General features: G+C 42.1%; 1 protein-coding gene across 1 annotated transcript in view; it reads left to right on the top strand.

Annotated features, from left to right (window-relative positions):
* The window catches only part of AGK (acylglycerol kinase), a 37,091-nt gene that overhangs the window by 22,221 nt on the left and 1,893 nt on the right, over positions 1–12,977 (top strand). The window contains exons 10-14 of the mRNA XM_054631637.2: positions 1,707–1,764; positions 4,056–4,200; positions 5,254–5,351; positions 7,587–7,657; positions 11,915–11,999. Of these exons, the coding sequence (XP_054487612.1) occupies positions 1,707–1,764; positions 4,056–4,200; positions 5,254–5,351; positions 7,587–7,657; positions 11,915–11,999 (457 nt within the window). The remainder of the gene's footprint in view (positions 1–1,706; positions 1,765–4,055; positions 4,201–5,253; positions 5,352–7,586; positions 7,658–11,914; positions 12,000–12,977) is intronic.

The following is a 12,977-nucleotide window of genomic DNA, read 5'->3' as shown; positions in this document are numbered from 1 at the left end:
ATCATCTGCCAATGAAAAGCTGTGTGTGTACTCTGAAACTCAATTCCAGCAAGGGACATCAGATGCAGTAGAAATGCCTTCAGGTTCCTGCCAGAAGTGGCATGGACTGTGCTATCTGATGACTGCTCTCAGGATGCTAAACTCATAATTACTGGGCTTTTTCCAGATGGACACATAACATGTCAGTGTCTGTGTATCCAGTGACAGGTATTATCTGCTGAAGGAGCAGCAGAGCCAAAGCAGCTCACTCCCCAAGCTCTTATGGAGGAAGTGCAGCTATAAGGAAATACCATGTGCTTTGTGAATGAGCTGTCAGGAAGGAAGAGGTAGCAGACCTCTGGAGTTTGTCTGGCAAATGTTTGAGTAGGTTTGAGAGGGGATGGGGGAGATGCAGTAAATAGTCAGGTTGTTTGTCCCTGGCAGGCCAGGGACATTCTTAGTGGGCTGTGTAGGTGCTGACTTGGCTGTGCTGCAGGCTCTCCTGCTAATTGCAGCCCCCAGTTCAAGGAAGTGCACTTCCCTCTGCTCTGCACTCCTGCTGGGCTTCCTGCCCATGCTCTGCTCTTCTCCTGGTGTCAGCCTTCACATCTTTCCCTGCAGCACTTCCCTTTTGTAAGAGTCCTTTGGGCTCAGTGCTGGAGGCATGACAGCATTTGGTACATGAGGTACATGAACATCCTCAAGCCCTGCTTCCTTCCATAAATGTTTTTGAATGCAGAGAAACATGTCCAGCTTGGAAAGCACTTCAGCAACAAATGGACAAGTGCTCAGAGTCTGCTTGGATCAAAATCCTCGTGTGCTACTCCTGGTTTTATACCTTCCCACTTCATCCACTTTTGCTCCCTGTGAGAGATGGGTTATTGGACTAAAAACATTTGGTGTGTTCCAGTGCAGCAGATCTTAAACTGAAAAGAACTCAAAGGGAGTTAAGCCATAAGTCAGAGTTCCTGAAGTGTGTCTGACAGTCCCTCTGCTAATGACTGTGCTGCTGGAGACCTGGTGCTGTCTTGTTACTATTTTACAGACAATTTCATGGCTTGAGGGGAGTGGTGGCACATTTGCATGCCTTAATGGTTAATGAGATCCTTAGATCTGCAGAACTCTTGAGCTGGTGGTGTTCAATGTGCTTTGTTGACCCTCTTTGGTGAATGACACTGATCAAAATGTGTGCCAAGCTTGCCTAAATACAGTCACATCTTTAGCTTTAGCTGTACAGTGCTGTGTGGCTGGCAGGGTTTTTATTTTGTAAAACTCTGATTTTGATGTGAGAATCCTTTGGGACTAATGAATGTTTGCTGGTTCTTTTGTCACTGAAGCTTTTGGTTTTTGTTTGCTTCCTCTAACCTTTGGAAATTTGCTGTATTGCATATTGTTGAGATGCACACCACCAGCTGTTAGACCACAGACCCTTGAATCATCCCCAGTTGTCTCACACAGCAAAGTAAAATTCTGGTAGTGAGATGTCCTGCTGCCTGTAGTGAAGATTATACACTGCAATTTGGTGATGTGTAACTCAGGATAGGGATGTCACTGCTAGGCTGCTGATGTGTAGAAACTATCTTACAGAATCAAAAAGCTAAAGGTTGTCAGGGAGCACTAACTCAGTGGCAAACAAGTCTGTATGCTCTGACTTCATGCAGAGTTTCTCCCTTTCCCAATATTGACTCCTGGATATCTTAGAAGTTCTATTTCTGTTCTTTTTCCAGGTACTGGTACCTTGGGCCTCTGAAAACCAAAGCAGCTCATTTGTTCAGTATATTTAAGGTAAATATTACTTGTGAGGAGAGTGTTTGGGAAATGAACAGGCTGACTTTGCTTTGTATAATATGTCTGCAAGCTTTCCTGAAGGATTCTGGTAACAAAATAAAATGGGACTAAAACTCAACTTGTTAAAAAGCCTACCAACTGATAGATTTACTTCTGAAGAGAGAAAGGAGAAAAAAATACTTGTAAATTTTTTTTTTAATTTTTGCTCCAAGATCACCTGGGGAAGCCAGTAACCCCCTGTGAAACTGGTGAGCAGCAGTGGTGAAGTGCTGAAGTGCTCAGCCACATATTCTCAACAGTCTTTGTAATAACATTTCACTCTGATTTATTCCTCTGGCAGAAGGGTCTATAATTAGACTGCTCATGCACATTGATAATCAGGCTTCCTTGTGTAGTAAAATGAACATGAAGTTGAATAGCTTTTATCTCACCTTAAACTTTCCTGTTGCTTAAAATTGATCCTGGAAAGATTAAAATTTGACCTGTATTAAAGGTAAGGCATTTTCATTCACATGGTTTTCCTTTTCTCTCAACATATAAGGAACCTCCTGAAAGGCAGGGAAAATGCCCAGGAGCTGGTACAGTAGATCAAATAGTGCAGTCTAGCCATGCTGTCTGTGACAATGCCAATGCTTCCTTTATAGGCAGCTCCTGTAAAGGGAGGCTTAATAGTAAAGTATCCAGAAAAGTTGGGATGGCTTTCCCCCCTCTCATCCACAGAAAATTTGAGGTTATGCTTCTGTGTTCTGGCATTCTAGGTAAAAACCTATTCTTCTTTTCTGTCCACCTCCTTTCTTACTTTCTTTGAGTCCTTAGGTTCAGCTGGGGCTGGTGATAGTGGCTTTCTCTGGTGAGCTATTAATTGTACATTAAAAAGATCTGTTTAATTTGCTGAAGGTTAAAGAGAAGTGCCCACTTCTTCAGCCATTTAGATAGAAAACTTTCTACCTGATCTCACCTAGTTGTGATATTCACATTGCTTTATGTGCCTCTTATATTATGATTTTGTTAATTTCCACAAGAAGTGTCTCCATCCTGTTGAGTTTAATCTCTTCCTGGCTTGTGTTTGCTGCTCCACACTTCATATTTTCTGGTTTTACTGCAGTGGGTCTCTTGAAACAGGATGATGCATGGCTGAAAAAAAGTGTAATTGGAAATAGCACCTCTCATATTGGTAGGGGCATTGTTATGAGTGTTATCATCCCTTCTAAAATACACAGGCTTAAATGATCACAGCATTGCTTCTTTTCCATTTAATCATTAATATTTATTGTTTGTGTACTGCCCTACTGATACAACCTCTGTTTGTCCTGCTTATTATGGAAGTATTCCTTGCTCTCAGAGGTGTGAGGTGAATTAGTTTACCAACCTGTGCTATATGATCCAAAACTACTTCTGAAATTTTGTACATGGAAAAATAATTGTACTGAGTTCATGTGGGTTCTTGGCTGTGTTGTTTTAGTATATTAATTTAAAAACTATTAAATTATTCCCTCCCTAAATTTTGTGTTTGCAGCATTTTGGAAATTATTTTCAAACAATGCCAGGAAGTGAATTTTGTCAGTGTCTGGAAATATTTCAAAAGCTAAGGTTCTTCTGTAGCCCTGGTGCTGGAATCTGAAGTATCACCAAGAATAATGTGTTGGTACTTTATTTTTTTTTTAAGATGCTTTAGGGAGCTCACATGACTTGCCTTAAGAGCTGTTGAGTTGCTGTTCAGAAGCACCTGACTGTCAGGTCAGGATTGTTTGAGTTGCTGGAAAACAAAGGCCTGTCAGGTTTTAGTGCCCCTTGGCTGCACACAGCACTGTAGGCTTTGTCTGTTTGCACTGGATCCTGCTGAGCAGTTGCTCTTTGAGGTTGCCTTTTTTGCCATGCAGAAACCAACTGTGCTTTCAGACATTACTGGTGACCTGGCTGGTTTGGGTTGTTCCCTCCAGCCAGAAGCAGCTGTGTCACCCTGCCACACATCAGCAGCAAAGGAAACATCCCTTCACCCTCTGTTCATCAAGGGGAAAATGCCCTTACTTCTGTGCAGGGAAGGATTAGATTAGTGGATTTGGGAACTGTGGGTAATCTTTTTGAAACTGCAGAAATGTCATTTCCCCCATGAACCTGGAGACTGGCGAGCCATAAAGTAGGCTGAGGCAGTGAGGGGGCCTGAGTAGCTCTGCAGGACTGTGTGTGAGTACACAATAATTAGGCTACAGGACTAAACAGAATAAACAGGACATGCCCTAAGCAAAATGTCCTTTATCTTCTGTCTTTTCTTTCCATGTAAATCCAAGGAGTGGCCTCAGAAACATCAAGCTGCTCTCATGTACGTGGGTCCAACTGAGAGACCTCCAGAAGAGCCGGAGGAGAAATCATCCAGACCTCCTTTGTATGTGAGGCTTTACAGACGGCTTCGATCATACTGGTCATCCCCAAAAGGTGGGCTGGCTGTGCTCTGGCATCAACTCACATGCAGGCTCTACTCCTCTAACACATCCAGAGGTGTCTGCTTCACTGCTCTCTTTTTTGTTACTGTTATTTATCTGTTTGTTTCCTTTTTTTATTTATTTAAACTATTGTTTTTGTCAAGACTGTTATAGAGGCGTCTGTTAGAAATGGAACAGAGTAGTCCTGCCAGTGTTTGTGGTCTCATAAGCAAATACTCACTTGTAGAGAACCCAGGGCATTCCCTGGACTCACAGTTGCCTTTGCAGTGGAGGCATCCATTGAGGATACTTGGCACTTCTGGGTGAGCTTCTTGAAATCTTCCAGCAGAATGGCTTCTTAGTGAGCTGGGCAGAGAGGAGCAGCCTTTGTTTTTCCAGGGTGGGGAGAATTGCTGACACAGAGCAACAAATGTTGCTTTAAATTGAACAGTAAAATTTGGGCCAGGCCTAAATTTCTCTTAGTATGTGAAATTCTTTCTGTGCCATAAATTTTGTGTTCTGAGCCTCTCTTGGGTTGGGCTGCTGTCTGGGCAGTGCACATGGCAGGCCACAGGAGGAAGGAGGGTGGGTATTCTGCTAAGACCTGGTTCCTCCTTGGCTAGCAGAGGTGATTCATGTAGGAGCACGAACCAAGTGACCTGGATATGAGAACTGAACTGTGGAGCTGCCTCCTGTAGAAAATGTGTTACCACAGCCTCCTGAACATTGGATTCCTGGTATTTTGGTACTAGCATTAAGCGGGTTTTGTAAATGTTCCTGTCACCAGCCCAGAAGATACGTTAATCTCTGGACATAAGGATTCACAGGGCTGTGATGTACTGGGCTTGACAGTCTTTTCTCATACTCTGCAAATGCTGATGGTATTTTTTCTTTTTTTCAGTACTCCTAAGCTTCCTTTGAAATTTTTAAGATTTTGACATTTTAGAGAAACAAAACTACTAACCAGAATGGCTCAGACTGATTTTTGTGTCTGGCATCTGCTTCATAGTGATCTGTGTAATTAAATTGTGCTTAATGACTGATACCTTCTCTTCCTGCTACACAGAGTTCCCCCACGAGGTAGCCCCAGAGGACTGGGAGGAGCTGAAGCTGTCCACCATTGAGCTTTCCATTGCAACTCGGAACAGGCAGCTTGATCTAGCAGTAAGACCCTAACATAATGGGATTCCAAATGCTGCCTGCCCACAGAGTTTTCCTGTCTTGCTAAACTCCAACTCTTGGGTGTATAAAATAACATATATATAAATACATATATATATATAAATAACATTTATGGCTTCATGGAAGAAGAGGTCCATGATCGAGGAATGGGCAAGTTTCAGATCCAGTGTGAAAGCACAGGAGACCAAAGTAAAACTGGGATGCAGTGGGATCAGAAAGAATTTGTACAAGGTTTCAGTAGCCAAACAGAAGTTTTAGGATTTCCCATGAGTAAAAAAAGCACCAAGAAGCATTCCTTTCTCTCTTCACTTATGTGAGAGTGATTCTCTTTTATCAACTGCTGCTAGAAGGAAGCTGAGCCTGAGTGTCTGGCTGGAATTTTTTATTTTTCTCTTTTTTTTTTTAGACTTGCAGAGTGGAGTTAAAAATAATTGGTACTAGGGAAAGGACATGGGCTACACTGATTTGAAGGAAAGGAAGTGCATGTAGTTGAAAGTATAGAAGCATGGCATCAAAGGAACTGTTCCTGTCATAACCTTCTCAGCACGTTCATGCTGTTCATTCACTGTTTTAGAACCTCTCTTTGGCTTATGCCTGTGTTTTGGTGCAATTTTACTGCTGTGAAAGCTATTTGGATAGATGTCAGTCTTTAATTTTACAGGAAAATGCTTGCACAGTGATCCTATACTTGTGAGCTGCCCTGCATTTCCTCCTCAAGGGTGCAGGAAACCCTTCCACTATACCCAGGCTAACAGGAGGTGTTGAACTTTCTGCAACATATTTCTTCCTTAGTAGTCATGGTCTTTAAGAACATGAAAATGTGAGTTATATTGGTATGTTATCTTGTAGGATCAGACCAAAAGAACCCAAACAGGCAAATTTAGTTTTTTTTAAAATTATCCTGGTTTCTCCTTAGAATATGCCACCATGAACTTTAGTTTGTTCTTTGTTGTGGTTTATGATTTGGACTGTCAGTGTCCTAGTAATGGTAGAAGCTAGACAGAGACTTGTATTTGGGTATTTTTTTAGCGGTTTCTAGGTGACACTTAACAGAAGAGTTTTGGTTGTTGAACTGGATTGGAGCCAGTGATGTAAAGTAAAAACAGACCTACCTAAGAACACAAAAAGTATCTGATTGCCTCAAACTCCCTTATGCTCTTTCTGTGGTTTTGTCTGTTTTGCCTCCCTTAGGCCTTCAAGAGGCATTTTAATATTGTTTTTGAAAAGAAGGAAATAATGTAGGGTTCTCAGGTCTCTTGCAAAACCTAGAGAAATGGACAAGTTCATGTTAGGCCAGTTGTACTTTCCTGTTTCTTGAGTTGGGAAGTATCTTGATATTGCATCTTTTTTTTTACAAGTGTGGATCCCTTATTACTACATTCAAGTCCCTCTCTTGAAACCATTGTCCCTGTAGTCCTCAAAGCTGCCCAGCAGCTCTCTGGAATCAATACCAGGCCATATCTGCTGCCAGCCAATCTGTGTCTCACCTCAGACTCATGCAGAGGCTGCCCCATTGAAGGGAAGCTGATAAAGCCATACAGGTGCAGCTCAGGCAGTGCCTCTGCAGAACAGCAAAGGAATAAACCAAGTTCAATAAATAGATGCATTTATTTTTACTCCTGTCATTTTGATTGCATCTGCACACTGCAACTTTTGCCAGAACAAAAATATTAAAATACATTAAAAAAGAAGCTGTATCTTTTAATCAAAATTGCTTTCCTGAAAAAAGCTGTACTGTGTACTCAGTTTAAGGGCAGGCTGTAAATAGGAAAGCTAAGTAAGGAGTTTAAAGGATTGTTACCAAGGACACTTTGATTTCCAATTTGTATTGTTTAAAATTCTCTTACTGGGGTGTTTGGTGGCCAAATGTTGTATCATTGTACTATTGCTTAAATTCATGAAAGACCCATTGAATAGAAATTAAATAAGAGCCTAAGAGATCTGCTATTGTCTTTAAATATAACAAGAAGCCAAGCGTGTGACTCATTATTTTGCTTCTTGTGGTATTTATTGAATATTCATTAATGGGAAAATAAAGTCTGTAATTTCTAATTCAAATCCCAAGTTGAGATTTGAATAAAGCATGAAATGCAGAAATGCATCTTCTGCCTCCTTTTGGGGGACAAAGGACTGGCCATTGTGTGAACATATTGCAGTATCATGGGTGTGGCATTTTCAGATGTTAACTGCTTGGTTCCTGAATCCTTTTTTGCACAGCGCACTAAGGACTTCATGGACATTTGCATCGAGGCAGAGAGTGTCAGCAAAGGGGAGTTTGTTCACAGAGGGTGAGTATGGCAAGGCTGCAAAAAGGGGGCAGGGTCTCTGAAAAGTGTGCTGGCTTTCTCTCATACTGTGCTGCAAAATTCAGAAGCAGAGGACTGCAAAGCACACCAGTCAGCACTGTTCTCAGGGACTAGGACTTTGATTCTTTAAAATTCTTACTCATCTTCTGTTTTTGTAAACAAGGCAGAACTTCAGAACCTGGAGTATTCAGAACCTGGAGTTCTTTCTAGCTTCTGAGTTTGCTATATCTTTCATCTTTTCCCCAGTTGCTGTAAGTCAGTACTGCTTGGATATTACTGTCCTTACTGAGTTTTATAGGCAGTTGTGCAGACTTAGCCCAGAATCTTTTAGCCCTAGCTGCTCAGTGGATTGAGAGGTGGGTCATGGAGCTGGTTTGTGTGTACTAGTGGTACCTGGGAATTCTTGAACTGTGATTAGACAGGCCCTCCTCTAAGAAAAGAGCTTCCTTATCTCAATAGCTCTTGGGAGAAATTAGGTCTAGGCTGGAAGAACTTTGGAAGATGTGAATTAAACAGGGACTTTAAGCAAATGTGTTGGTCCTGCTTGTATGTGGAATAAGAAAGGCTGCAGGTATGTAGAAGCAGTGTGTGGAGAAAGTGAATGTTACTGCTTCCTTTGTGCTGTGATGTTGTCTTGCAGTGTGCTTGTTCCTCCTGCTCTTACAAGAAGCAAATCAGAGCTGCCTTTTTTGGCTCCTTCTTACAGTCCCACTCACAAATACATTGAATCTTCAGTGTAGGTTTTACCAGCAACAGATTTTCTTATTGAATCCAGGGGAGCTCCTCTCCATATTACCTTTTAATTTGCTGTTTTCTCAGTCTTCGAGCTCCCTCTAGTGAAATCAATGGGGGGATTTCAGTGCAGTTTTAACTGCTTGTCTTCACTCTAATAATTCCTGCAAGATACTTGTTTATGATACTGATGTCAACTCAGGCCTCTTATTTGAGCCTCCCAGGAGCCCCAGTAGGAATAAAATCTTCAGACCTGTGCATACACTGTAAGTCAGGTTACCACCTGCAGCTGTTTTCAAATTGCATGAACATGTGGACTGTGGTTGCCTGGGACTGATTTGTTTGCTTTGAAGGCTACAGAGGGAAAGGAGGAGGCAGTTTTCCTGTTAGAAGCAAGAGGAATCTGGTCTCATAAAGGAGATGTTATTCTGGGTTCTCAAACACTTTATTGGCAGAAAAAAGTAGACAAGCTTGTGTGACTTGAGGCAGGGGTATTCAAGTGTATTCCTAGTGTAAATAATACCTCCTGTGTTGACTGGACATGCTTCCTGCAGGAGTGTGGCTCATTTTCTGACTGCAGTTACAGTGTCGTGCAGAAAAAGCCTCTGAGGAGCATTACCATAGCCCTGCTGTTGAGAGCTAATTAGAGGCAGTACTGAAAGCTTTGAGCTGTTCAAGCAAAGTTCAGAGAAACAAGCTCTTTTGATTAAATAGCGCCAAAAAGCCTGTAGGTAACAAAGAAAGACAAAGAGAGGTGTGGGGGGGTAGGGGAGCAGTTGGAGGGGATGGTTAGTTCTACAGAGAGGAGTCAGAGCAGAGCAAAGGTGCCCTGTTTTTTCAAGGCAGAATCAGGGTGTTCTGAGGTCCCACTGTGCCTTTGCCAGCTGGATTTGAGTTAAGCCCATTATCAGAGGCCCCCTATTGCCTAGCACCAACAGGGTTTGTCTTTGGAAATGTGTGAAACAGCTCTTTCTTTTTTCTTCCTTTTTACTGCATAGTTTAAATACCAGAATTTGGGGGGTTGAAAAAGGTTTTTAAGGGAAATAGCTTATCAGTGCAGGTAACAAGAGGTTTTTATATTGGAGAGGGCACTGACATGAGCTGATGAGAACTGATGGGTCACACAGAGAAAACCACACATCCAGCAGGAAACTGCCATGGCAGTGTGTGGGTGTGAGGATGCATCAGTGTGCTGCAGGGCAGCTGCTCTTGGATTTCCAAGAAAGGAGGAAGTCATCCCAGGTGTATAAAAGTGCCCTCTGGCTGTGGATCAGATCTGTGTGAACAAGAGCATCTACAGCAGCCATAGAGCTGATGTTTAGATAAGGGGGGAGCAGAAGAGTTGTTTACAATGAAGTGAGTTGTTTACAATTGAGTGCTTACTAAGGTGTGCTGCAGGGAAGGAGAGCAGGCATGGAAAGTGTGGCATCAGTAATCCACATCCTGGTAGCCAGTTTAGATTGTGTATATGAAAGTGTGGAGAGCTGTCACTCCAGGGCATGGTTGCAGTTATCCTCCACAGTGCACAAAACTGGAGTTCTTTGTTAGAGATCTTACTCTGACTCATTTAACACTGGCAGCTTCTGGATATGAAAATGACATTCCAGTTGTGTTTTATGTGCAGTAGGTGTTGTGGTTTGCTCTCTGCCTGTATTTTTGTGGTCCAGCATAGAGTGGGATGCAACAAGCAATGGAAACTTGCTGTTAGACTTCTGATCTTGTTCCTATTTCACATTGGTCTTGAGTGAGGAGTAGAGTCTAAGGGAAATTAGTTATAATTTCTTTTCTGCTGGACCACTAGAGAGGCAATCACTGCAGGTGGAATTGTCTTATTTGCTTCTATGAGTGTTCTCCTTTGAATGATCTTGAATTCCATGTCTTGGCTCTTTTGAGTTTACCTTGACCCCACAATTACATCTCTATAGAGTTTCATGTGCCTTCATTGGCCAAAAAAAAAAATCTGTTCACTCACCAGAGTATGCCTTGTACGTATCTAGTACCTTGTATGATAAACTCCAAGCAGGTTAAACTTAAAGTGAGGAATCTTGCTGCTTGTTTGTACAGCACTGTATAAACTGACAGTATTGCATGCCATCAATGATTTATAATTTATATTGCTGGAGGATGTTTAATTCCCTCACAGTCACTCATCAATCTTTTAGTGTATACATATTTGATTAAAACCAAACTTTCCACATTAATATTGCTTCTGTCCTTCCCTGCCCTTTCCTTAGCTTTTTTTCCTTTGTCTTTGTTTTTCATCTTCTGTTTCAACCCTCTCTTCTCATGTTCCTTCTCTGGGATTTTCTGTGACTTTAGAGGCACTGCCTTCTTTGGGGCATAGAAGACTTGGTGTACAGGGAGATTCTGACATGCTTTTGTGAGTTCTTTTCCTAGGCAATATTAAAATTCACCCTTCTTTCATATCAGTCTAGAGATGGAAATTTGGAGACAACAGGCATTGCCTGTCAGAGAAGTATCTATGATAATTCCACCATGCTTGAGAGTTGTGGTGTATTAACACTGTAATTCTGTGCTGCTCTCTTGGCTATTTGTGTGTTGCTGTCTGTCTGGAGAGGGGCCCAGACTGAGAGGTTGCTGCCTGGGGTGCAGTGTACCCTTTGCCAGTGGTCAGTCAAAGGTTTCTGTGTGGTCAGTCAGGAGGCCAGAGGAAGGTCAGCACAGCCCAGAGCTTGTGCTCACTCTGCAGCAGCACTTGTGGGGAAAAGGAATCACAACTCACTGTCTCTAACAGCTGAGACAGTGACAGGACAGCAGCCTTAGCCTTGAAATGGACCATGTGGCACTTGCAACACCAGCTTTCCAAGACAGGAAACTGCATTCCATGTGGTCCCTTTTGACATTAGCAGATGTGGGAAAGGAAGCAGCACTTACCTAAGTACAATACATAAATAAAAATCTCACAGGTAGCAGAAGAGAGAAACTGTCAAAACTGGGCATGTTGTTTGGAATGGATAAAATTATGGGGGTTTCTTCATGAGTCATAACAGAAGCAGCTGATAAGAAATGTTATGCTGTTTGGTTTTGATATTTTTTTGATATGAAAAATGTGGGGGTTTTGTTTGTTTTTAGATAGAATTATAATTACATTGAACCATTAAGTTACTATCTTTTTTTGGCTTAGGTCTTTGAGGTTGCTGGTAAGTTTAGTTGCATAAGCTATGAGGAGATGGTAGTCACTGCAGGAAGTGCATAGTTCAGCATGGAAGTGAAGAGCACAAAACTGTTCTCAGTGTTCAAATATAATTAGTGAGCCTCAGAGCAGAAGCTAGTTGGAGGCTGTCGGTGCATTATGATATGCATTGACTGCAGCAGAAGAGGGAAGGACTCTTCTACTTTTTCAGAGTTAAACCCACAAATATTTGTGTATATAACCTCTAAGTTTACCAAATGCATAGTGATTTACCACAACAAAATGCCATCCCTGAAGAAGGCTGTTTCTGAGAGAAGCATGTCCTTACCTTACCTCTCCTTTTGTTTGGACAGAAGTCAAAAGATGCGTGAGCCACACATGTGCCCTGAAGGGAGTCAGTGCATCCAAGCCAGCAGATGCATCTTGCAACTTCCAGAGGTGAGAAGCTGGGAGAGCTGAAAAACTCTTTCACTTTGTTTCTTGTACCTGTTGATGCTGCACTTAAGAAATCCCTACTCTAAATCTGGGAGATGGATTACACTGCACGTGAGACACTAAGTTCCACAGTGCAGCCATGAGTCCCTTGCTACTAGGACAGACATAATCAAGTTCCCCAAGTAGTCTGTAAACCTGATGGGGGAGCTTTGTTCTGCCAGGAAATAGTGGCAGATCTTTTATGAAGGCAGTCATGACGGTTAAAGGGTCTCTTACTTGGGTGTCTTGCATAGGAATGGGAAGTTCCACCTGAACATTAGGAAGAACTTCTTTACTGTGCAGATAACCAGGCACTGGAACAGACTCCACAGAGAGGTAGTGGAGTCTCCCTCACTGGAGATACTTAAGAATCACCTGGACACAATCCTGTGCAATGTGCTCTGGGAATGACCCTGCTTGAACAGGGAGGTTGGACCAGATGATCCACTGTTGATTCAAACATTCTGTAATGCTGTGATATGCAGATCATCTTCTCCTTAGCACTGAAGATGGGTACATTTTACCCTAGAAGGCATTGTGCTGTAGAGAAGAAGATAAATATTAGAGACAAAGGAGGGTGAGATAGGGCAGGGGAGCTGAGATCAGTATAAGGAAGTGCCTCAAAACTTTGAAATGATGAAGCTGAGAAAGAAGACAAGGCTGTGCCTGCCTGTTCTAGATTTAGATTTGTCTTTTCCTGCCTTTGAGCTGTTATTGCAGCCCTGGGAGGACAGTTTCTTGTTTTTACAAGGACATTAAATCAATCTCATAGACAATTTCTGTTTTCAAGTGATCTATCATTTGGTAAAATATTTCCATATTAAGGGATAAAGAATTTGTTGAAAGGTAAAAAAATTTGTTGCTACCAAATAAAAATCATGAATTATGATGTCATGATTAACCAGGATCCTAATGCTTGCCCTGAATTCAGATCATGGCAGA

The sequence above is a fragment of the Agelaius phoeniceus genome, chromosome 5 (assembly GCF_051311805.1).
Source record: "Agelaius phoeniceus isolate bAgePho1 chromosome 5, bAgePho1.hap1, whole genome shotgun sequence".
In the NCBI taxonomy this organism is placed as follows: domain Eukaryota; kingdom Metazoa; phylum Chordata; class Aves; order Passeriformes; family Icteridae; genus Agelaius; species Agelaius phoeniceus.
Note: the sequence above shows the minus strand (reverse complement) of the source record. Positions and strands in the feature narration are given on the sequence as shown.